The sequence below is a fragment of the Triturus cristatus genome, chromosome 7, assembly GCF_964204655.1.
Source record: "Triturus cristatus chromosome 7, aTriCri1.1, whole genome shotgun sequence".
Lineage (NCBI taxonomy): Eukaryota > Metazoa > Chordata > Amphibia > Caudata > Salamandridae > Triturus > Triturus cristatus.
The window spans coordinates 1,027,152,506-1,027,179,857 of NC_140590.1; the positions used below are offsets into that span (position 1 = coordinate 1,027,152,506).

The following is a 27,352-nucleotide window of genomic DNA, read 5'->3' on the forward strand; positions in this document are numbered from 1 at the left end:
AACAGGTGTCTAGCGGCTGCTGCCACCCTAGATGGGGCTTAAAACATACTGCTATTCTGCCACCCAAAGAGGGCAGAAATGACCACAATCATCCTCCCATAAAGGGGAGCGACCCTTGCCCAAGGGGCCGCTCCCCAACATAAAAAAAAAAAACCTGGGTGGCCTAGTGGCCCTACAAAAAAACAAATCGACCGATCTGCCCCTCAGGGTGGCAGAAACGGCCAAATGCTTACCAAATGGGAGCAACCCTTGCCCAAGGGGCCACACCCCACAAAAAAATCCCTGGTGGTCTAGTGTGCCTAATTAAAAAAAACAAAAATGGCGATCTGGCCCCCTGCGGGGCAGACACAGCCACAAATATTGACCCCAAAGGAGAGTGACCCTTGCCCAAGGGGTCACTCTCCACAAATAACTCCCTGGTGTCCTAGTGGGCCCTACATTAAACAAGCATTTGCAATGCAACCAGTCTCGCCTTTGGGACCTTTACTTAGCTATGCAGCACATTAGCCTGCGCCCTGAAACATCTGCTGTTCTTTGACATGGAGGGAAAGCAAGCACCAAACTGCGTGACACGCCAAGTATTGGAACACACTGGGAGAAATATTGCCTTTCAGCGGGAAATGGTATAGTCCAAAGCTCTGTTTTTAATATAAAATCTGGGCCTTCGGTGGTCATATCACTGAAAATATAAGATTTAAAAAAAATATTATTGTCTAAGGGTGCTCGTGGAAGACAATTTCTATGGACTGAAAACTAGAGAATGCTGAAGTGATTCTGGTATTTTACTGACCTCTGCTGGTCGTTTTCTATCAAGAAAGTTAAAAAGAGTCAGTTGATCAGAAAAAAAAGTCCCTAAGCGGAAGCAGACAAGTCCTAGGGCTGATCTCCAAAGCCCACAAACCATATAAACATATAAGTATATACTAAAGTATATACAAGAGGTCTTGAATGCTCGACCTCAAAATGGCGAAATCTGCCCCCCCCCCCCCATGGGGGCTGACTGCCAAAATCATAAGCCCCAAAGGGGAGTGACCCTTGTCCAAGGGGCCACTCCCCACTAAACACTCCCTGGTGGTCCAGTGGGCATTTATTTTTTTAAATAAAGAAAATCTTCCCCCCCAGGGGGGCAGACAAAGCCTGAATTACATTGCCCCCAAAAGGGGAGCGACCCTTGCCTAATGGACCGCTCCCCCCCCAAAAAAAACTTCAACAAAAAAAAATGGCCCCCAAAGGAGAGTGACCCTTGCCCAAGGGGCCACTCCCCACTACATTAAAGTTAAATGACCAAAGGGCCGATTTTATTATTTAAAAAATGTCTGCCCCCCCACCACGGGGGGCACACAAAGCAAGGAAATATTGCCCCCCAAAAGGGGGAGCGACCCTTGCCTAAGGGGCCGCTCCCTCCAAACAACAAAATCGCGGCCATTTAAAAAAAAAAAAATCCCTGGCGTCTAGTGGGCATTCCTGCTGCACGATCGTGCAGCAGGAATGCACAAAAGAGGCATTGAGGGAAAGGAAAACCCTTTCCTTTCCCTCTATGTCTCTTTTAAGAAAATGCCCCCCCTCCCAGCTCCAAAACTCACCTCTTAGTTCACCGACGCGTAGGAAGCAAATGACTTCCTGCGCGTCGGTGATCCAAGGGAACCCTCAATGACGTCAGCGCGCCTCGCGCGCTGACGTCATTGATGACACAAGGGGGGGGGGGGAGGGCGGGGCGAGGCAGGGAAAGGTCTTCCCCAGGAAAAAAACCAGATCGGCTGCCCAAAGGGGGAGCGCCAGCGCTTCCCCCGTGGGTGGGTGTCATGACGAGCTGGGCTCTTCATGAGCACACGGCGACTGTGTGCCATGACGAGCCCAGCTCGTCATGAGCACCGGAGGGGTTCAAATATTTACTTAAAATATTTTTAAGACGGTAATTGTTATTAAACATTATTACGTATGTACTTAGAAACACATTGAATTCTAATTGTTCATAAATTAATGTGGTGCTTTCTTAATGATGTCAATAGGTCTCATTTTATATAGGTTAATGTGCTGACTGTTTGCTAAAGCCAATAGGCTAGCATTTTTTTATGTATTCCAACCCTTTGAGAAAGCCAGTAGGTACGACTTACTTAAACTACATTCCTTTATATTGTTATTTTACGTTGAAAAAAGCCACAGAAATTCTCTCTAAGAACAAGTGATGTTACTGTTAGGTGAAAATATCTGTTCAAACATAATGTTTTAAACCAATAAAAACACTGAAATTCACCAGGTATAGGTAACTATAACTCACACCCATGCCACGCACTGCTTATTACCTCACATATTGCATCACTCATTATATGTTATATGAAATCATTGATAACACTACCGGTTATGTCTGAAATGACAATTGATGACAACACTGTGCGTGGTGGGGCGCAAGTTGTGGTTACTTGAGTTTATTAGAACTGGTGAATTTTATTTTTTATTTTTATTTTGATAGTTACGATTTAACTGACATGTTCACCTAACTTGACGAGTCTTCACAACATTTTCAAAAAAATTCCGTCCTTTTTTGGTTCAGCTGCCGTGTTGAAAGTCACTGGGTTCTCCATGAAGTGGGGGCTGAGAAAAAAGGGGGTTCCGAAACACGTTTTTCCCATGTTAAGTCCATTGGGATTTTTCATTTTTTGAACACGACTACAGACCGAACCCATGAACGTAATACACCAAATTTGGTAGAAAGCTAGATGTTGGTCCAGAAAGCGTACTTTTTGTGATTTGGTGTAAATCCGCTCAGTAGATTCAAAGATATTTAAGTTAAAAAAAAAAGATATCTGGTATCCCAAAAATCTACTGAAATGCTACTGAAATTCGATTGACTGCCAACACTTCAATCAGTGAGTGTTGGCAGCCATCTTGGGACCAATATACATGATAGCACCCCATTGAAATGCATTGCAGTGAATGGCAGGTTTTGAGGGTCACAAAAACGAGAACGTATGAAGGGCAATAACAGATTTTTGTTATAAAATATATCATTTGTTGATGGTACCATACACATTTTAAGAATCGTGATGTGTTCTAAGGTGATTTTACATTTTGAAAAAAGCCATCATGAATCATGTTTGAGAGAAAACTGTTTTCTCATGATTTTCCCATAGAGGTTATGGAAGGTGCTCCAGAAGCTAAAAAGCAGAGCATATTTTCTGTAAATTCAAACTATCTTTCTCAGCCATATGAAAATGAAGTCTGAGATTCTCAGTAAATCCTGTACTTCCAACAGGAGCAGCCTGTCAGTTGATTCCCTTGTGTTCTTCTGCAGCCTCCCAGGGTGTTCTAAAGGACAAATAGAGTGCTAACAGTGTTACTTATGACAAAACTGTGGCATACCCGAAGCCATGCTGATTGAATCAAACTGATGGAACTGAAAACATTTAATTCAGAAAGGAGCAAAATGAGGGGATTCAGTTTGTCGTAGAAATTATGGTTAGTGCTGTAGAAAGAAAAATGATAACACATTTTAAGTAAGTTCTCAAATATCTTCCTCTTCTATTTCAATTAAACATTCTGACATGCAGTCTGAAACATGCACATTCAACACCAGCAGCAGATTGCCAGTTAACTCCCTAGTGATCACCAGCTTTACTGTAGTGTTCTAATGAGGAACTAGAGTGCTAACATTCTGAATTTATGACGAAAGTGTGGCACATCTGAACGCCATCTTGATAGAATGGAACTAGAAAACTGAAAGCATTTTCTACTGAGGATACTGCAGTAAATGAGGACATTAGGGAGCTACATAGCAGATAAGTCTCCCAAGATTGCCACTAGAGTAAAAAGAGCCCAATTATAGCACAAAAATCACACAAATGTAGCCTAAGTATAGCCCAATGTCAGAAGTGTGCAAAACACTTATTTCTTTTCTGTTGTTTTGCAGTATTATATGGTTCAGACTTGACCAAGAACTATTGGAGTGCATTACAGGAGCATCATTACTCAAGGACACATTAATCTTTTTTGTAAGCATGGGGAGTTTTAGTGATTTGTCCAGAATCACAGGATGTTGAGCTGACACTGGAACTCAAACCTGGTTCCCCAGTTGCAAAGTAAGCACCTCTGGCCGTAATGCCACATCCTCTCCCTTAAGTGTAACAGATAATCAAGTTATCAACTATATAAAAAAAATACAAAGATAGCAAATTATTTAAAAGTGTTTTGTCTCTATTTGAGAACTCAGAAAATATGTCCTCATTTTGGTTCATGTTAAGTCTATGGTGATTTTTCATTTTTTGAAAATGGCTACATCCCGAACTGCTGAATGGAATTACACCAAATTTGGCAGAAAGCTAGATGTTGGTCCAGAAAGCGTGCTTTTTGTGATTTGGTGTAAATACGCTCAGTAGTTGCAGAGATATTTAGGTTTAAAAATATAGATATCTTGTAACCCAAAAACCTGCTAAAATGCTACTGAAATTTGATTGACATTCCAACACTTCAACCAGGAAATGTTGGCAGCCATCTTGGGACTCGGTTGAACCGCGACCCATAAAAAATGTTTAAAAAAAGAAAAGGGGCCTGGGTAGAAACACCCTGACCACCTAGGCCTCTTGGAGTGGTCCCACTGGGACACCCCAGGGCCCCAACATTAAAAATAAAAAACATTTCAGTGGGATTCGCGGATACGGACACATTTTCTTTTTTAAACGAAGCACGGGCTCCGGTGCTTTGTTCATTATCTGCCCTAGGTGGGCCAGGTCCCAAGGGCATTTTTTTTATGGAGGGGGTGTAAAGGTCACCCCTCCTGGGGCTCAATAGTACCCGGGCACCACCTACCCTGGAGTTTCTTTAAAAACAAAATGGAAGTGGTACGGCCCTTCCCCAGGGACCACCATCTCGCCGGGGCTCAAAGTTTTAGAAATTGGGGGCTCTTAGACCCCCCCAAGCCACAGGGACTGCCCCCTCCCCAGGGCTTCAACTATCAACAAAGTAGGGTCTGCGCGGATTTCCCCGCAGCCTGGCGGTTGCGACCTCCCCATGGGCTTTCAATATACATAATACAGGAGGGCAGCCAAGACCCCCCTCAGCCCCGGGGTCTGCCACCTCCCCGGGGTTTTAACCAAAAACAGTGCGAGGGCAACGCAGCCCTTAGGACCACCTCCTCCACAGGGCTAAATCACACAATGGAGGGGGCATGGCCACTGAAGACCTCTAAGCAATCGCGCTAGCTGGGACTTAATGGAGGAGTTGTTGTCCCCAAGCTCGTCCTTGTGGGCCAACTACTCCTCCTGTTACCTTCAGTAAGGTCCACACTGCAGGATTGCTGAGAGGTCTTTGTGTCCCACCTCCTTTCTCTACCACACTGCAAACACGCCTCCTGGTGCACCACTAGTTGTGGCATGAAGTCCGCTTGGCTACTGAGGGTCCTTGGGGGCGAATAACCCCTTTTGTTACCTCCAATAAGTACCACACAGCAGGATTGCTAAGAGGTTTTCCGAGGCTACGCCTCCTTTCTCCACCACTCTGCAAACGCATCTTCTGGCTCACTACTGGTTGGGGAATGAAGTCCTCTTGTATGTTGAGGGACCTTGGGGGCCAAGAAGCCCCCCTGGTACTTTCTGTGATCCCTACGCAGCGGGATTCCCGAGAGCTGGTCAGAGACCCTGCCCCCTTTCTCCACAACTCTGCAAAGGCCATTGCTACTTAAAAAACACAAAGAAATTCACTGAAAAAACAAAGGTTATAGAGATGTTATAGTTAGGCTCAGGTTCCACTCGTACAAAACAGTGAAATTCAGCCATATAGTTAGCTGAGCTAAATATAACTTGCACACTCCCAGTGCACTGCTTATGACCTCTCCCATTACATCACTCATGACATGGTCAGTGACATCATTGATGACATCACTCATGACATCATCCACAAAATCACTAACACATCCACACACACACCCATAATCACTCACTTATACAGTTGGTCACGTACCCACTGTTTCATCCATACAGGCACTCCTACACCCACGGATTCACCAATACACCCTGGAATATATATTTAACACTCATACATTTTTTTAAAGCACTCGCAGTCACTGGATGATGTCATCAGTGGTGTCATCTGTGATGTCATCAATGATGTCACTGGCCATGTCATCAGTGATGTAATATGTGAGGTTATAAGCAGTGCATTGCAGTGTTGCGAGTTATAGATAGCTCAGCTAACTATAACTGCTGAATTTCACTGGTTTTGTTCAACTGGAAATGTGATAATTCACTCCATTCAGAGTGCATACCCTACCTGTTTCATCCAGAGCTCTCACATTCTAGACTCTTCGACAGAAAATCAAATACAACAAGGTGTGTTTTCTTGACAGGTACTTATTTGAAGGCCATGATTTGAACAAACATAGAACCTTATCAACATCTCATAATTTAGAATCCCTGGTTTTGGGTGGAACAGACACTCTAATAACCCTCAGACGTTTACAAACCAAAGGATGCTCCCCAACTGGGGGCCCGTCTGTCGGTGAGTGGCCAGCCAAAAAGGCTGATCTAAAGGTATTAATGGACCTACAAGCCAAACCCTCAGAAGCTAAGTCAGACAGAAAATACAAAATGTGGACAACGTCTTGCCCAAAGGGATCCAGTTGGTATTGATGACACCTACCCACACATCTGTATCTTTTATTTGTGCTATGTGCCCAGGCCATGACGAGCAACTAAGCCGCCTCACATGAAATGCCTGAGACTTTCCAACATTAGAAAATCCCAAAAAGTTTCATCAGGACTGGAAATCAGAATTGAAACCTTCAAATCAGGGTTATTACCACCAAATCCACCCGTTGTCTCCAAACTTGGGTAGACAATCTCATGATCATCTCGAATGGTGGAAATGCATACTATCATCTCTTGCTCTAATACTATTTGGTTGACACTGCATTGAGATCCGGTCACCAACTGCAGTATCTGTCCAACTCATGATCCAGCCGAGAGGCAAACACTTCCACTGTGAAGGGACCCCACCTGGATTGAATCTCCTGGAACACCCGTGGATGTAGTTTCCAGAGACTGACATCCTGCCAATGGTGGGAATGGCAGAACACCCGTGGATGTAGTTTCCAGAGACTGACATCCTGCCAATGGTGGGAATGTCAGTCTGCCACCGTATTGGATTTTCCAGGAAGGTGTTCTGCCGAGACCGGTATCTGGTTGGCTAGGCAGTAGTTCCAAAAGGTTCGAGCCAAATCTGAAAGGGTTTTTGATCTTGTTACCCTTAGATGGTTGACCTACTGAACCTCCGCTACGTTGTCCATTTGGGAAGGACACAAAATTGGTCCTTGTATTTGGTTCAACACTTCACTGAGAAGGAGCCTACCAATAGTTCCAGACAGTTTATATGACCGGGCTTGTTATATGGATGGCCCTTTTCCTCCAGTGGAGAATTCCCTGCAGCGTGCTCCGCAACCGGAGCTGCTGACATCAGATTTTATCACTGGATCAGGTTGCGAGCCAAAAATGGCTCGGCCATTCCAGCCTTCCATATGGGAAACCCACCATTGCAATTCCTCCTTCGCCTCTTCTGAGTGAGGAATGGATTCTCAATAGGCGAGACCCCGTTGAAGATGGAATATTCTTAGGCATTGCAACGCCCGATAGTGAAGAGGTCTTGGAAAAATGGCATGTATGGGCGACGAAGGAAGACCTACGATGTGGGCCAATTGACACAGGGAGGTCAAAGGTTTGGACAGGGTTTTCATTGTCTTGTGCTTTATTTTGGTGAGAAGTTTCAGGGTGGCTTTGACAGAGTCTACTACAGACTCCAGAAATTACAAGGTTTAAAACGGAGTCCGGGAAGATGTTTTCTCTTTGACCACAAAACAGAGAAACACTAACAGCTCGATAGTCATCTGTCAGGGGTCTGACAAACGCTCCAGACATTGATCCATAATGAGTATTTAATTTAGGTAGACAATTACTCTGACACCTCGAGCTCTCAGGTGCTCTACCATAAGTTACAAAATCTTGGTAAAACAGCATGGAGCGGATAAAAGCCCGAAAGGAAGGAAGTAAATTCGAATATCTGTGACTTCCATTGAAACTACAGGAAACGCCTGTGTGGGGGAAAGATGGGAATCGTGAGTTAGGTGTCCTTCAAGTCCAAGAGGACCATCCAGATGTTTGACTTCAATAAATCTCTGTGAAGATGGATACCCTCCATCATGAATGGCGGTAAACCAACCTATCGTTGAACTCTCTCAGATTAATGATGGGACGTTGGCTCCCGTTCCTCTTTTCTACCAGGAAAAGGTTGCTAAGAAAACTATTAGGGTTAAAATTGTTGGGACAAGCGTGCTCTTCTCCAAGAGCTGAGCAATATCTAATGTTGATAACTCCCCCAGTTTGAGGGTCTATTTTAAACAAATGGGGTCTGCACCTTTCCACAGAAATCACACATTTGGCATTTCCCAGAAAGATAATGGCTCTCTGAACCCAGCTTGATAAGACATCCAGGAAAATCTTCGGCCTTGTCCATTATCTTGGATTGGGGCTCTTCTTGAGGCACACAAAGACATCTAGATCTACCCCTGGGTCGTCTGCATGCTTGCGCTTATTATCTGGTATTAGTGCAGAATGCTGCTCTGCAGGTGTGGGGGCCAGATGCCCAAAAGGTTCTTTCCTCAAATCGAGGTGTTTTAGCATTGAGTTTAAAGTTGGAGTATTTTCTTCTCCTTAAAAATGGTGGCGTCCATAATCTGATAGAAGTGATCATTAGTAGGCAGGTAAGTAATGTCTTCCACCTCCATGTACTCCTCAGAATCCTGCATACTTAATTATGAGGATTGTAATAAATCCTTTAAGTAGGATGGCAATAGAAAATTTAGGGGCAAACAAAGGAAATTGTGCATGAATCTCAGAAGGGATTATGAATCAGGCATTAATAGGCCCTAGGAACAGTACTCCCTTCAATACGTAGGGTAATATATATATCACCACCTGGGACATGTCCCAAAAATAATGCTTCGATGCTTACCGTACCCACTGAGGGTATGTTCAGCTAGAGGCGGTGGCTCTAGTAATTTATATATTATTGGGCAATGTTTTTGAGGAATGCGACAGCCTCCATAAACGCATGCGGCCGGACTCCCTTCGCCACTTGAAATGAAACAGGTGAAATTGACACGCTGATCGCCAATAGATAGAGTGAGCAGAGCGCAAGTATCCAGATGTGGGGTCCCCTTAGCGGCCAGATGAACGCACTTTGAACTCGGAGCCTGAGAGCGAATGAAGCGGCCATGAAGGAGCAAGATGGTTCCTGTGGCCGCACTGTGAAGAAAATAGGCAATAAAGTTCAATTAGCAACACCAACGTTGGAGGTAAACTTCACAGCAGGATTATTGACAAGCAACACTTGTTTTAGCCACTAAATTGTATACAAAACAACAAATGTAGAGGTAAAAAACACTTAGTTGAGGCTGTTGGAGCTGCAAAGAAATGGTGGGGTGGAGCGTCTGCAGAGAATGATGAGAGGAACTGCAGCATTCGGATTGGATAAACTGTTTTATGTTTCTTTTCCCGAGTGAATCATGGAAAATAAAATTTAATGTTGAGATCTACATAATGTTTAATGGCTGCTGTATATAATAAAGTGGGGAAAATTAAAGCCTAATACTCACCTCCGGTCCTTACATAGAATTTATCAGCTACTATATGTATAGGAGAAGTGCAGTAGAGGAATCCTTTACACAACACACAGAATGTGTGGTTAGTTTGCCAAACATATATGAGAGGTGTAAGTTTTAAGGATGAAGGTCCCTGCATGGCAAGGAGATCTTTGGAATCCGACCTCAGTTAGAATTTTTCTTGAGTACCCTTTAAGGTCTCTCCACCTCTCTAGTCTACACCAGAATCTTGGGGTCCACTGAAGGTGGTCCATGTGTTTTGCAGGCGTTCCCTTAGAAGAGCACATTGGATCTTGGTTGGGGGGCATATCCAAAATATAACCTCACCCTTATTGCTGCCTCCCATGCTAGACTGTGCATTTGGTGGTTGCTGACAACCGAGTGTGGTCTAACCGATTAGGTTTATATCAATATGCTTGTTGAGTAGGTATAAGGCCTTTTCCCCTTGGAAGTTAGTGGTTACTGGTCAAGATTTCATCTTATCTGGACTACTCCACATTCCTTTACCAGGGCCTGTGTAAGTATGCCATCCCAAACTCCATGTTGAATGTGCTGAACACTTCATTTTGGAGATTAGTGGGCATAGCTTTATTTCACCAGTGTGAAGGAAAACAGACACTCTTTAACCCCTTCGGTGCTCATGACGGAATGGTTCCGTCATGACCCACGGTTGAGCTGTGCTCATGACGGAACCATTCCGTCATGACCACGCCCGCGCAAGATTCCGTCAGCACAGCGGCGGAATCTGCGCAGCATCGAAGGGGTTAAAGCTCATTGAAGCCTAGCACTTGTTTTGTGCCAAAAAATAGCTACTAAGCATAAAGAAGATTCAGAGTACGATTCACAATAATCACAATATTCTGAGCGCACTCTCCTGTCTGAACCTTTGAAGCACTTGACATTAAAGTCTATACTTTTTTATGTGACTTTCATACAACTTATTCAATGCAGTAAGCGGAGGAAAGCTATACATAATGAGCAGGCGCCTAGCGCTTTGAATAGTAGAAATGCTGACTTCAGTAGATCTGCCAACTTGAAAACGAGGCTACGCTTGCTTAGCAGACATGTCAACATACATTCATACAAAGACGTTAGTAGTGCTTTTAGCAGGTGTAAAACGAATGCAATTGTGTTATAACAAGCACCTGTATAAAAATTACATTGGCTTCAGCTTTGTTTCATTGGCTTCTAATCGTTAAGCGATCTGTCTGCAAATTACTTTGCCCATGCCTCTTTTAACCTGGCATTAAATATGTATGACATTGCATTAAACCCCTCTTTGCTAGATCTCTGTGGTCCTCTACGTCTTGTCTTTTTTCACTTCGCTCTTTCGCAGGGCCCTCCTTGAAGGTCATGTCTTCTCAGTCTGCACTGCTAAATATTGAAATACTCTTCCAACTGCCTTCCTAGACATTTCCAACCATTCAGTGTCCCAAAAGAAAGGGTGATTTTCACCACTGACTTACGTACCTCTACATCTCTGTAAGCTTAGTTTCTGGTTCTGTGATCAAAGAAACTGTGCTTTTCACCATTGACTTATGTTACCTCTTCATCTTCTCTGTAAGCTCTATTTCTGGTTCTGTTATACATCTGCATGAGGATATTGTCTCTGTAGCAACGTGTTCTATAAATGTATCACATTCATTCATCTTCCATACAGCGTGATCCCAGCTTCCGTGATGTGTTGTATAGAGTTGAGCATTGCCTGTTAAAAGATAGACCTGGTCTGAATTTTCATACTGACTTTACCTAAATCCACAGATTCATTGTTTAGTAACCACCATTTCACCAGACCATACACACCTGTCACAAACACTGAAGAAAAAAGCCTGGGCTTTGGTTGTGCCTGGCTATTAACCTGCTCACCCAAAGCAGGATAAATATTACCCCCCATCAAGTCAGTTATTTCTGCTTCATCTGGAATTTGAGAAGGAATTTCTACCTTTCTTAAAAGAAGAGGAAGCAAGGCCCAGCTTCCTGAAGCATGAATGAAGGTCGTTTCCGGCAAGTGAGTCACAAGGGATTTGCAGCCCAGATTGCTACAGCCAAACTGAATGAGTTCTTGTGGACAGAGGGTCAAGCACCTGAAGAAAGCATTGTACAATTGCATATGTTAGTGTGTGGGGGGCACTTAGCCCCATATCTGTTTCTTTACATCCCTTACTTTATGAGGGAAAACTAGAGAGGGATATACAGGTATTATGTTGCCTGCTGTCACATGCCTTTATACTGGAACCATTTGAAGCATCACAAAGATCGTGGTTGCAGTTGGCCTACTGTGTGCTCTGCCAATTAAATATCCAGTTTGTGACGGGCTCAGCTTTGAGATACATGTCTCTTACATTTTTACTCGGTGGAGAAGGGGCGAGGGTGTATATCCCAGCTTTTGAACATTGATCCTCTAGACCAGTTGGGCCTTTAACTGCCCTTCCCATTCTGTGTCCAGTGACCAGAAAGTGATCCCTGAGGAGTTGTTAACTGCTCTTACACTGGTATTGACGACTTTGGGCAATTAGTCACCTCTTTGGCTTATGTGATACTTGTTTGTTTTAGGTAATGGGTCTTTGGTCCACTAGATTTTTGGACATTTTTGCAGACTCTTAACAGCTTGGGCTCAGATCCACAAAATTGTCCAGCCTTACTCTTAGACAAACTGGCTTGAACCCAACATATCATAGGAAGCGGGTTGCATTATAGTACTCTGAGACTTTTTCACATTGATTTGAACTAGTAGAGGAGACCTAAAATACAACACATAAGAACTGAGTGAGCACAAAGCTAACTTAGGACACATAAGCTTTTGCATTTAGGATAATAATGTTCAGAAGGCTCAACATTGACTCCATTAAAGCACTTAACCATGTAAATGCTATGATTGTGTTTGGGGGTCTGTTGTTGATGCCACAAGATCTTTCTGCTTACACCAGGGCTCAGAGAAAAAGCCTCACGTAATCTGTATAAGGAATCTTCATTGTTGTATTATGTTTGGGAAAACGACGGCCATGCAACCTTTCCCAAACACCTGTTTGGGCAGGGAACTTAATCACTTCTTTGTTGCCGGTAGCACCAAAAAACTAAAAAACTCGAACTACATGCTATTTATCGAACCTAATAAGTTCTGAACCCTGTGGACACTTTTGAGGGTGGAACTAGGCAGCTTCCCCACCATCCCTACTTTCAGATCGACTTACATCATTTAGCTTGAAATCAGAAATATAAACAGTGTTGTTAGAATTCAGGTATCAGTCAGATGAAGGCCAAGCAATAATCCTATTTTGTCTAACATTGCAGATATTCATGATTGTATTGTGCCAGATGTCTTTGGATTTCCTTCCAGTTTTCAAGATGGTTCTACTCCAAAACGAAAGAAGACTAAGGTACATGTCCTTAAGAATTTACCATTTGTTGTATTTTGCTTTGATGCAAATGTGCATTTGTTGAGCAGACACACTTTTTATTTTTTTCCTCTCAATAATAAAAAGGTTTGATTAATTAATTTTAAAGGAGAGTGACTAACCAGACCAAGAATATAGACGGTGGTATTGATTAAGAAATCATCTGCTCCTAAAATATTGTTATGCGTTAGAAAATCGAATTTTACATTAGTTACCTTCATTTAAAGTTAACATACAAAGTTATTAAGCATGTATAACCCTTGTTATGACCAGACTGTTCTACTACAAAATGGTGGAGGCAGGCCTCCTGGTAATGCTAACATATAAGCGACAAAAGATTATAAGAGGTAGCCTAAAACGATTGGGGCTTGAGGCTGCTCTCCGGTACTCTCAAAAGAGCACGAAACAGGATATTAATAAAGCTTACAACCATGGAACAAGTGAGAGGAAACTAGGTGAAAAAGTAAAGACTGATTCCTTGATCTTAAATGAGAGACAGATTGGCGCAGACACACTTTGTTAGGGATGAAGACTAGCAGGTATATGATTAATGTCATTGGTTACAAGTAGAATGTGTGAGAGTGAAGGCAGAAGACTGTGCAGAAGAGTGGAGCACAATCTTGATATGAACATTGATCTGCATTTCACATCAGATGCCGAAACTCATGGGAATATGAAAACAGGATGGTGCTGAACGCCTCCGATTGAGTTGAAATTGCAAATGCATCTTATTGTGTGTGAGAGGGGGTAGAAAGAAGATTCTATGGAAGAGAGTGGAATGATTTTGTACTGATAACGAGCAAGGAATGGGTCTCATTTGAGAGCATTGACAATTTGTCCCGAAGATCTCCAATGGTCTCAGAGTTTCATCAGCGTCTTAACCGTGTCTTATCCACAACATAAGGCATTCCCATTTGAAATATAGCACTCAAATTCCTCCTCCCCTATGCTTGCCTGAACAGGAAAAACACATCTTTGAATTAGTAATAGTATTAAACTCCTTTCCTTTAAAACCAAGCACTTAAACCATCTAGTCCGCTGAATATTCATTACTCCTCTAAACTTGAAGGGGATGTAATTTTTCAGCATGAGACAACAGTTGGTTTGTAGGAATCCGTAACCGTGCAGAATACGTAGGTTGATGAAGTTCCCTGATTTGAGGTAAATAAACTAGGTGATAACCCTCCTTGCTTAGAAAGTGAAACTTTCTGTTAAATCACCTGAGATGGATGACAAGGGCAGATTGCTCATAACATGATTACAAAAAGTTTAATTTAAGATTTATGCTATTAATATATATGCTACAACCGCTGAGGAACCTAACGTCTGGAAATACTCAATAAGAAACTCAATATTCTTCACTCTGATGCAAATTTTCTTTTATGTTGTGATTTCAGTTAACCTATGGATGGGTTTATAGATAGAGATTTGACCCACAAATTCAGTCTGACTAAAAAAAAACGAATTATACAACTGTCTGAAGCTCGCAGCCTAAGATACCTGGCATATTCAACATCCAAACATCAGGGGCATTATCTTTATTTCATATCCACACATTAATTATTCCAGACTTGATTGCAATCACATTGATAATCCCCATTTACTTCTATGAGAGACTACATAAACAGAACATGTGCAAGTCTCAGACCATGAATGTGTCCTGTTGATATATTCATTTGTAAATATAGATAACGCACCTAAACCATTGAGGCTGAATGATGAACACTGCCAAGACAAAAAGTCTCTGACCTTTGTTAAAGAGGACATGGAGCAATTTCTGACTGAAAACAAGGGCACTTGCCCGTTAATACAAATTCCTTGGGATGCTCTAAAACAACACAAAGTGGTCTAATGATAGGAACAATAAGCAATAAAGAAATGACCACACTTGAAAAAGAGATTAAGGTAACATAAATAAAGACACCGCTGCATAAAAATTAATGCTGAACTAACAAGGCTGAGGGATGTTAAATATGAATATATTCATAAAATGAGTAGAAGAGCATATTCTGGTTAAATCTGCAAAAAGCTAGGAAGCGTTCCTGTAAAAATAAAGCTGAAAGACAAGTATTGACTTACTTAAAATACAAAGTATTGCTAAATGAACTAGTGTTGCAAATCTCTTTAAGGACTGATTTGCTTCACTATATTTCCCAGCTTGGGCAATTGATTCAGAGGAATGCTTAACCCTCCTGAAAAGTGTGGACTCCCAATGATTGAGTAGACAGAGAAAAACCTTCCAGACATACCAGTAGAAAAGAGGAAATCATGAACGCTTTAAAATTCTTAAAATTGGATAAATATCCATGTTCAGATGGATTTAGTACGCTATTCTATACATTTTATTGTGACAAATTAACAGACCCACCCACTTGCTTAATTGAACATTACATTAACTCAGCGATGGTTCAGGGTATGTCTCTAGAGACTACATTAAAGTGATACCCAAAGATGGGAAGTAGTAGCAAGATGCAAACAAGCATTTGCAATGCAATAGGTCTCGCATTTACGCGAGTCCGAGCTATTGACATTGCAAATAATAATGCATTTTATTTTTGTTTCCGTTTTTAAAACATAACTAGAAGGCATTGTCATTTACAATGCCAATAGCTTAAACTTGCGTAAATGCAAGACCTATTGCATTGCAAATGCTTGTTCACTATTGCCAGGCTACCTGCTCCTATAGGCCAGAATGGGCAGTCTGATTATAACATCTTATAATCCTAACTGACCCAGGTAGCAAGGTAGAAATTAGAGTTTAGTATGCCTGAACTCAGAATGTTAAAACACATCTTTTAGTGTGGGTGATTTTTACATTCTGTGTTTCAAAATACTACTTTTAGAAAGTAGGTATTTTCTTGCCTAACCATCCAGCCTTCCTCTGCTAGGTTTGTGTATTCCATGTCTGGTTTGTGAGTGATGGGGGGTGGGGGCTCCAGGAGTCAGGGTGAGTCAGCACTAGGCTGAATAGACCTAGCTGCATTGGGAGTGGTGGGAGGAGTAGCACCTGGGCCTGAATAGGGTTATGTCTGCCTTCCACAATGCTGGCTCCACCTCCTGTGGTGCGTCCGACGACCCTGGCCCACCCTGACAAAGGAAGAAGTTGTGCACTGGCAGAGTGCACCCAGAACTGGTTTGGACTAGGTACAGACATTTGTTACGATCATGAATGACACAAAGGCTGTTAACGATCTCAGTAGGTTTATCCTTTACAGCCCATAGTCGCAGCGTGTCTTGCGCCTCAGCCAGCAGCAACTGCCAAGGTCATGAGGAACACCACGTAACAATAGAACGTTAGGACAGTAAGATTCTACAGAGGCGCGCGGCCTCAAACACATGGGAAATCATAACACTCTCTGCCTTCTGAGACGAAGGATGTGTGTGTATAAAAAGGGGGACCCAGATCTTTAGATCACTTCTGGGCATCAAGACGAACGTTTGCTGAGGAGAAGAACCAGGAAGCTGAAGGAGGAGACTACCCCTCTGCTGTGTGTTTGGGGGTTGGCCTCCAGTGGTTGCTTCATTGCCAAAGAAAGGAGAAAAGGACTGAGTGTGCTTTCATCATCTTGAAGAAGCTCTCCAAGGGCTTGAAGATTGAGCTTGCCTCTTGACTGAAGTCTCAGGGATACACGACTTCACCACAAACTCCCCCCTGAATTCCCTTGCTAGGATTTGAAGTGCCTGCTGTTGTGCTGGGCCTTCTAAGAGACGGCATGTCGCTGGGAGCTGGAGGCGCGACTCGAAAACAAAAGAAGAAGCGCGTCGCCGCCACAGCAGTTGTCGACGCATCGCCGAGTAAGCGTGCTGCTGCTGACACCATCGCATCACCGAGGCACGTCACATCACTGGGGAAGCGTGCCGCCGCTGCAGAGGTTGTCGTCCCATCACTGGAGAAGCGTGTCGCAGGGCCTGTCGCAGCTCAGAATTTCACCGAGTGGCCTCACGGCTGTCGGCCGTGCCCGCATCGCATCTACGTTGTCACACCGTAACCAAGACACCATTTTGTCACATCGCACCAGAGCGTCATATCTCAGTAAGAAACTGGTGCGTCAACTCCCCTGCACAGCAGTAAGGAACCGACGCATCCACTCCCCTGAGTGTAAGGAACGGCGCATCACCTTCCCTGCGACCCTTTTGTTTTCCGTTACGCATCCCAGCTACTTTGAGAGTAAAGTGTCGCATTTACAATCTAAAGTGAACTAAGCTATTTTTACCATTTTAAAAGTCTTATTCTTATTACAGTATTGTGGATTTTTGTCTAGTAAAGATTACTTATTTTTCTAAACTGGTGTGGTGTCCATTTCTAGTGTTTTCACTGTATTACTGTATGTGTTCACAAATGCTTTACACACTTCTACTTTACACACTGCCTCTGAGATAAGCCTGCCTGCTCGTGCCAAGCTACCAAGGGGGTGAGCAGGGGTTATTTACGAGTGTAGCCCCTTACCCGGACTAGACGCAAGGGTCCCTATTTGGACAAAGGTGCCAACCATTGCCAACTAGAGACCCCCCAATCTAACAGACAGCATATACCAACTTATGTTCTCACATGCCGGATGCCACTTTAAGGGATATTTTTAATTAAAATCTAAGAAATTAACAGGCTGAGAATCTCATACCGCTTTCGGTAGGACTTTATAATTTAAAGCTTAAGCTACTTGCTCTGTTTTCCCACAGTAGCTATTACAATGTAAACTATAAGTAGGGAACAAATTACCCACGGAAAACATAACCAAGAGGTCCTGAATCTATACTTTGCCATTTCACACACAGGATAGCCTCCCCACGCCCCAGCGCGATGAGGTCTCACGTTGGCTTTTCTTTCCTTGCACATCAGATCACTAGCGAGACTCGTTTATCTGTGCCCTGCTCATATTAACTACTACAATGTTTTCTTTAGGGGACCCTGGAAGTCTTAATTCGTAAAAGCAGTAAAGGTATCGTTATAATTGCCCAGTGTCTGTCCGCACACCGGTACAAATATGTGGTCTAATCGACTTCAGATATACGAAAAACAAAATTCTGGATTAAAAATAAAAAAAAAACACCCCAAAAATATGTTTAAAGATTTCCGGGGTCTTGAGATTTTTAATAGCAAAAAGAAAAACGTAAAGTGTAAGTTACACTGTGTAACATCCATCATGAAAGCCACTTGTAAAAGAAAATGCATTGCTGACTAATTCCAGTGAGGTTAGAAATCACGCGATGTTCCTGGCTTAAAAAAAAAAAAATAATTTCGCGTAAAATATTTTCAAACGCGGTCTTTCATGCTGCCCTGTATCATAACTACGACAGTAAGACAATCGACCTATATATAACTAGCCAGAGCCATACAAAATAATAACCATTTCGAGAGATCGGCTTTCCGATGTACAAATCTCGAAACTATTATTCTTTGATATAATGGACAATACGGCAGAAGTCGTACTTCGACATTCTATAAAACGAAGGCAGATAAAGAATAAATACCCAGTTTGAAGCTTTATTTCAACGCACAATTCGTGTTACTTTGTGTTACGAACTTTACATTTGTTTTCAGAACACAAAAAACGTTTAAATAAAGTTGGATTTTTTTTTGCAGATTGTATAGCGCGAATTTGACCCGGAGGTACATGAGTACCGGTTACGTTACACAAGGGCACATTCATTTTATTTAATTTTTTGGGTAGGCTCGGGGAGATTAAGTTATCTGCCCAGAAACAAAGGATGTGGACGCGACCCCGAGGCTCTAACCTTGGTTTCTAGCACCTAAGTCGGCAGCTCTAGACGACAGACCACATCCTCTCCAGTGACAACGATTGCGTCTCAAATATATAAAGAACTAGGGAGGAAAACATGGCTGCGATTTCCAATATGAATCATAAAAGTAGTAACAGAATGTATAAATTAAGCTTTCAATGTAGTTTTCCTAATCAAAGCAAACATATATATCGAGTATGTAGCCCACACACGCCAATAGTGCAGATTTAGTCCGAAGACGCCCAGATTTTGAGATATCCCCAATTTAATCGTTAATGAATTTAACTAAGTAGGAAAATGTTACGGGTCTGTAACTCCCGCTCTCAGTAGCCCGTAACGTTGGCAGAGTAAAGGTTAAGTACCTGTGAAGAGATTCCAGTCGCTGCACTCTACACTGACACAGTTGAAAGCTCCCTCCGAGTCCGAGTGGGGGGAGGAGCATGACGAGGCGTAGGAAGGCGAAAGACATGGCTCATTCAAGACGAACGAGACCCCAAGCTCTCCCCCGGTATAACTCATCCGCTCCAAATCCAGACTCTGCAAGTCGCTCCCCTTCAACGATCCTTCAACCACCATGCTTGCTCAGACCAACAAGCTGTTCCACTGTGAAGCGCGCTCAGACCAATAAGCTGTTCCACTGTGAAGCGCGTTCACAGACCAGAATCGGCTCGTGCACAGACCCCAATCGCTGCGCGTGCCCCGGTCTGTCTCCCTTGGGAGTCAACACGGCAACAATAGTAGTCTCGTTGGCGGCAGCGCTTTGCGCTGTAACGCCAGCGAGACCTAAAAAGACGCTTGAAAAAGTTGCATAGTTGTTTTTCTGAACCTCCTTACAGAAAGTTTGCTTTGGAGAACAATCCACACGTAGAACCAATGCCCTCCAACAGTGCTCCTCCTCTCCACAGCCCCTCTCTCACATACGTTTCATTTGGTTTAAAGAACTAACTGGGGTTGACTTTACAAATAGGGTTGCATATCTACCCAAATAAACCCTTTTTAGCAACATTAGGGGCAAAAACATAACGTCCTAACCTATATTATGTAATTTTGGCTGCAGCTCTTTGATGCCAGTTCATAAGTCACAGTTTATTAGGATAGTAACTTATGAACTGCTGTAACTAAAGTATCCATGTGACATAAGTTGTAATCCACTGAGCCATCCACAGAAAATACAGTTCTGCGGTCTGCATGGCATGCGTTCTTTGCAACAGGCATAGTAACCCTCTGTGCTACTTTATTATTATTATTTTTTTTACCCACATTTTTTGATTTTCACACTGCCGCACAAATGGCAAAGTCATGACAGTGGTTCCCAAAGGGGGCCTGAGAGAATGGTGACCGCAATTATTTTCTAATAGGAGCTATTAATCTTAAACAATAAACAAATGAACATGAAAGTCAACTGAACTGACAGTTCATAACAGTCGCACCTACGATACAAGCAGTTAAGAAGTGAGAAATATATGCATTAATCCCAAAGGGGAGTCCCCAATATCAAAGGATAGCCAACAGTATGGGAATTATAGTGTCCTCCAGGCTTTGAGTCAGGGTACTTCTCGTGCAAGGACAGATCGGGGTAGAGATTGACTAATGGTTTGTGCTGTGTATAAAGGTAGCATGATAGTCGTCAGACAGCTAAGAACTCTTTTAACTCGGTGAGTTTTCCAGGTGTTCCTGTAATTCTTATTAGCAGAGCGTCTCATTTCATGGCAATAGGGATACTCTGGATGCCGAAGACTTTTTCGTCGGATGGCCACAGACTCAGCCTTTCCCCATTCGAGAGTCGCTGCTCGCCCATTTATTGTAAGCCTCGTAAAAAGCTAGTTATCCAGTGCATTGCAGTGGGCCTTCTAACCCTCAACAGAGCCAGGTCGAGGAAGCGGTTAATGGCGCTCACTGATCTTTTGTGTTTGAGTAGGACCAGAAGTCCACACGCGGACAAGCACACCCCGTCCGCCTCGTGATGTCGGTTAGTATGTTTGTAACTTCCCGCCATAGTATCAACACCACTGGGCAGCTTCAAAACATGTGGGCCATGTCAGTGTCATGCGATCCACATCTAGGTCATTTGGAGGCAGAACCGCACACCATGGGTAATCTGGCTTGAGCAAGGTATACTCTATGCAGAATATTATGCTGAATATAATGAGATTTGACGTTGCTGGTGAGTTTGTGCGGGTTCTCTAGAGCCCTGTCCCATTCCTTCTGTGTTAGGGCACATCCTGTGTTGTGCTTCCATTCCTAGCTAGTGGATTGTAAAGGGTTGTGTGTCGGTTATGACAGGGCTCAGGTGAACCATGTAATGCGACCACCACCTATGATGTGAAGCCGATGCACCAGAGGATGCATTTCTGCTTCAGTGCCAACTATTTGCCAGAGGTGCTCCATTTTGGCTATTAATGTGTTGTATGCCAGGAAGTTTCCTCTTGGTAAATTATAATCTGCCTGCAGCTGTGTAAAGGGAATGAGTGCGGAGTTTCATAACAGTGCGCCAGTAGTGTCAACCCCCGCAGTTTCCCATGCCTCCAGACTCTCTCTTCCAATGAAATCCCTGAAGGGGTGGATAGAGCCGACTTGTATGTCTGGCGTGTATGGCTCCTGTGGTAGATGGCTATTTGCAAGAGATTATTGGGTCACCTAGGGACTTTACCCTGCGTTAGGAATGCCTCTCCTACAATGCAGTGGGCACTGTTCAGTGTGGGATATCCCAGCTCTTCTAGGATGCGCCTAGCTAACCAATAAGATGGCCATTGCAGCTGTGCTGCTAGATAATACTGTTCAAAATTAGGGGTGCCAAGGCCTCCTCTTTCCACTGAAAGCTGGATCGCATGCAGTGTGACTTGGCGTTGGCCCTTATTCCAGAGGAAGCTCCCTAGTATGCTGTGTATTGTACGAAAAGTAGTACGGGGTATATACACAGAAAGGTTGTGGAAAAAATAGAGTAGGCGAGGGAGCATCACCCTTTTAGATAAATTCATACTGCCCTGTACGGGGAGCATAAGTGTGCTCCAGAACGTCAGCTGGAGACGTAGCGAGGTGATGGACCTAATTAGATGCTTTGTATTGTGATAGATACGGATGCACAGATACCGGAATGTGCGCGGCTCCCAACGTATAGGACGGGAACCTACCGTAAATGTCTGCAGTGGGCAGTCCGGGCTGAGGGGAAACAAACACGATTTGGCCCAGTTCACCCCAAATCCCGAGGCAGTGGGAAACTCCTCCAGGATTATCTCAAATCCCTCTATCCCGCGACGGATGTCTTGGACATAGATAAGCACGTCATCTGCATAAAGTGAGACTATGCATTTCATCACCCACTGAGATGCCCCATGCCCGTTTCTTTTGTTGCAACTGCTGAGTTAACGATTCCATTGCTAGAGCGAAGAGGAGTGGAGACAGAGGGCACTGCTAGCATGTTCCCCTACTTATCGTTATTGGATCTTAAATGAGATGTCCAATCTTCACTCAGACCGCAGGGCCTGTGTAGAAGAAACGTATGAAACATAAGAGTCTCCCTACAGTACCCAGCTTTGACAGGATCGCGAATATAAACTCTCAGTCCACTGTATCAATCGCTTTCTCCAGATATAATACTAGACAAGCTGTGTGTGGCCAGTGGGCCTGGGTATGTTCCATCTCTCTGTGGAGTCTGCGTATGTTTGGGGTGGTCGAGTGGTTGGGGATGAAGCCATGTTGGTCTCTATGGACCATGGAGGGTAGGCATTCAAGAAGGCGCACATCAACAACCTCACTAAATATTTTATACTCAGCTCCCAACATTGACATTGGGCAGTATGACGACACCTCGAGGTAATCTTTGTCAGGGTTAATAGAGAGACAATCAGGGATTCGCAAAATGTCGGGGGAAGGCGGTCCTCTGCCAAGGTGCACTGACTGAGCTTGAGCATCTTGGGGGTCCCTATGCGCTCCTTTATGATGAATCAAACTTCCACTAGACAACACTCTGATCTCTCTCCAGCACGAACAATAATCCCTAGAGTTAGCTAGACTAATGTATTTGCTGCCTTAAAACTGCTGGAAACACAAAGAACTCTGCAGCTTGTGTTTTTAAAACCATGGGTCATTTCTAAACATAGCACCCCCCCGAGGTTAGCACTAGGTGTGGCTGCACTGTCCTAAAGCTGGCCCTGATTGCGTGAAATGCAGGACAGCTGTGTAATCCAGACATGGGAAAGTAAACCTTTGGTGTCACTGTTCGCCGACGATCTGCTGGTTTATCTGAAAAACCTTGCAGTATCCTTACAAATACTGATGGACAAGCTGGATTGGTTCAGACAACCATCAGGTCTGTGGAGCAACAAACACAAGTCTCTAACTTTTCCATTGGGACATTAGACACAAACAGCAGAAGCAACTCCCAGTGGTGGATATAACTAGGGAGAATAGCTTGTTCCACTATCTTTGAGTTAGAAGTCAGGATAAATGGATTGACTTTAACCCATGTAGGCTTTTTGCCGACATCCAGGGTAAAATAGACTAATGGTCCTTGCTGCCCCTATCTGTGGCAGACAGAATAGCCATGCTGATGCTCCCCAGATGCTTAAACTTGTTCCAGTGCAACATGTTCCTAAACTCAGCTATGATCAGCAAAGTATGTTGGAAGAAAATAAGCAGAATCAAGATGGAGTCACAATAGTGCACATACAAACTGGTGCACTTCTAGTCCTAGAACTGGAAGCATATTAGCTGACGGAGGATCTATACTTCTGACATGCATTAACAGTAACAGTAAGATTCCTCCAGACGGACAGGTGCTTGCTAGAAGTACTGGAGTGTATGGTTGTTAAATATGGCATAGTTAGTACATAAGTACTGCTTGAACATGGGTTGATAATGTTGGGCCCTGGTGTGTCTGATGTTTACAAAGTACGCCTGATGCCAATGAGATGTTTGCATTGTAAATTATATAATTCCCATTTGACACTCTTGCAAGAATTTAATAATTTTGTGTTTAAAAAACTGAAAAAAATCATTGCTGTAAATTTCATGAATATTTACATATCATTATCCTGAGAAACAAAAAAACCTGTACATATATTAAGAAAACTTGCACTTAAAACATCTTCAATGAAAGTTTTAAGAATGCAGCAGATAACTTACCAAGCCCTGTTAGATTTTAATAATACATTTTTGATACATGTTAAAAAAAGAGCTAAAGCAAAGTCAGACCCTTTACTATGGCCTGCACTTATGATGTCTTTGGGCACCTACTTTCTAAAGTATTTAGCTACCTGGATAAATGATGACTTTAGAGAATCAGCCTACCATCACAAACCATGGATTTTGAGAAACATTTCTGACCTAAAATGTATTACAATGCAGGGTAGTGTTCAAATCATAAAAAATTGATTACCTCAATAGTGTTGTGAATTATCTGATTAGCATGATACCCACCAAGCTATCAGATGAAGTATTCAAAGAAAACCTACCCGTTGATCTCAACATTCCTCTTGAAAACTGAAAGAGCCAGAATCTTTAAAAAAAACCCTGACTACAGAAATATCTAGAGAGAATACATCTAACTGACTTTCATAAATGCCAGACGGCATTCCTGAGATATCAGGGTAGTCAGTGGTTTCCATCACAGTTGCCTTTAGGTTCAATGTGAGAGGGACCTAGTCGCCCCTATTCAAATCTATCCACTCCTGAATTTGATTAAAAGTACCTCACAATTAGATTCTGTCTGATACAGCCCCAGCCTGTCTGCAATTAGTCTCCTAATAAATTAATACTATACACAGATCCTCCGTAATGTCTGTATGGATTAACAAACAAATCAAAATCAAAGAATCTCTACTTCAGTGCAATAGTTGACTAAAAGAAGGTATATCACTAATACAAGATTTTGGTGATACATGGAAATCCCAATCATTTGTGTAAATCCGCAACATATGACCAAAATAAGCGCGATTTTTTTTTGACTGATCCAGAACTATCAGTGGCCATATGGTCACAAAGCTTTCTGAACTGATTTCTACTACCCATATTTAAGTAACTCTTAAAACTCACAGAGGCTGGGAAAATGTAACTAACTCAACTCAGTTCTGCCCCATTACTCAGTTAGTTGAAGATGTGGCTTTTGATGTTATAGCCCAAGCACACTTTCTTACTCTACAAAGATTGTTTTGGATACCAGCTAAACTCCATAAATTAGGTATTGTACCAGCAGATAATCTTAGAATTATCACTTCCAAAGGGGATCTCATATGTATGCTCTTTCGCTGTCAGTACCCTTACAGTCTATGGTTAGAAATGAATAAAGGACGCTCCTGTGGTGTTAAATTCGACGAACTATTGAGTCAGAAATCGTGTATAATGAGATGACTTTGATAATATAGATTCAATCGAATTAATGAATTGTTGATGATTTTTAATATGTTGCTTGTTTTTGTCTTTTTTGTTGATGGAATTATTATTCTATCAATCTTATGAAATTTGTATTGTGTTTGGCCTTTTTCCTTTTTAACGAATTGTATGAGTCATCAGTGTTTATATATTTGGAATAAATTAATGAGATTTTTAATATTTTGTGTTTATAATTACATGCTGGGTTCTCTTTTATGATACACATTTATGCGAGTGATCCATATGAGGAACGGTTGAATGGGATTATTGCATGGTAGTTGACTCCAAGGGAATAATTTATTTTGATTAATGAAACGTTCAGCATAAATATAATCCTAGACCAAAAACTGTATGCATTGATGTTCAAGCAAGAAATTCTTTCACTGCGTAACCCTGACCTTCTACTGTTGTTGTTAGTACTAACATTAGGGATTAAAGCCAGCCGATGTGTATGGAAATCAGTAAGTAACTAACCAATTCACTCATATCATATCATAATAATCTTTATTCTTTTTTGCAATGAAACCCACAGAAGAATACAATATTGAATACTATACAATGATAATAAAAGAAACAGTTACGGATCAAGCAGCAATATTTTCAAAAAACATGCAACACGAAAGCAAGTACACTTATCAGGATAAAGCTGGAAGTGCATTAGAGCGGGTCTTGCCTCCTGGAAAAGTTTGCCTTTGAGCAAAGGGATACTAAAGTCCTTCCTCAGTTTCTTATAATATGAACGAAACCAACGTTTGGTCTGGTACTTATTTGCGAGACCCCTGAGTAGCGCTTGTGCTTGTTCACAGTACCCTCTCACCATTACCGGAGACGTCCGTGGTGCGAGGGGCGTACCTGTATATGAGATTTATGGGTTTTTCAAGCTTGAATTTTCAAAGGTTCTACATAAATATAACCCGTATTTGTGCTACTGAATAGTATAAAGTATTTGTCATGGCTGTTAATATTACACCACCGAACTGCACAGCTGTTACAGCACATTTGACCCAACATGGAGTGCCCATTGCGGGAGCAGACTTTATTTTTGGCATAGAGGCAAATGCAGCTTACCGCTTTAAGGTTTTTTACACCTGGGTTAAAGTTCCTGCTGTGGACGGTAATGATAACTTCTTTCATGAGTATGAGCTAGGGACTGTACCACAAAGACACCGTCCCTATAATTTGCTTGAAGTTCCGTTGTCAGCTTAGCAACACACTATCTGGTTTAATGGTTCCCTTCCTCACCCTGTTACGTCAGTCCGTCTGCCCATGGTCGGTCGACGGGCTACGTGAACCATTTTGGCGGGCTATACTCCTCATCCTAATTATTTGAATCTTAACTTTGCAGAGCCCAGACTATTACATACCAATTTGGTTCATATTCACCGAAGTGTCTTACAATATTTGGCATGTAATTTGCCTGCGGCTCTGGCTGGAGCGGCGCAGCCAGCAGGACAAGGGGACGTGATAATTAGTCCGCTCATGGTTAATTCTGTGATGGGGAAGCGCCCTCAGAATAGGTATGAATTCCCTTTTTGGTTGCCTGAAAAATTTGAACAACTAAAGACTGTTTTTACACATAAGTCTCCTGTGGATAAACAGGATTCTAACCATGTGTATGCCGAAAGGCGTCGTTCCCAATGTCGCTGACTGTAACACCTGAGGAGGAGTATTTTTTGCTGTGTATTCCCTTTGCTTTGGTACCCACTCCATGATGGCGCTTCTGACAGTAATTAAGAAGGTTCAAGACGAACATGGTGCGGAAGCCACGTTGGAGTTGGGTATGAGACTGGTGGGTGTATTCTTGGTCGTTTGTGATATAATTCTCGCGAATCTGAAAGGGGAAGCAATGAGCTTACAGGTCAGTCAACGCTTGGAGGCGATACCAGATGTGGATAAACCACGGGAATCGGCAAACATTATAGCTAAGGCATATAAGACCTTGGGCCATAATAATTTGGGGGTTAAACCTCTTACGTAATTTCAGCAACAAACTAAGCCATAACCTGAGAAGGAGAGGCAATCATTCTTTCCTAAAAAGAATGGAGTAAGGCTAAGTAGCAGCAACAACAGAAACAGTATTTGCGTGCCGGTTCACCAACCCCTTATACTTAAAAGCGGAAATATGATTTGCGTGACCACACTAAATTAAAAACACCAGAACGCTTTTATGTTCCGGATCCCTGTTCTCCTCATTTCTTTCAGTAAT

The 27,352-nt window shown here is 42.7% G+C and overlaps 1 protein-coding gene across 2 annotated transcripts in view; it reads left to right on the forward strand.

Annotated features, from left to right (window-relative positions):
- The window catches only part of LOC146811051 (uncharacterized), a 252,120-nt gene that overhangs the window by 38,413 nt on the left and 186,355 nt on the right, over positions 1–27,352 (forward strand). For both annotated transcript variants that reach the window (XM_085614487.1, XM_085614486.1), the window contains exon 2: positions 12,935–13,020. In XM_085614487.1, coding sequence (XP_085470613.1) covers positions 12,935–13,020 — 86 coding nt within the window. The remainder of the gene's footprint in view (positions 1–12,934; positions 13,021–27,352) is intronic.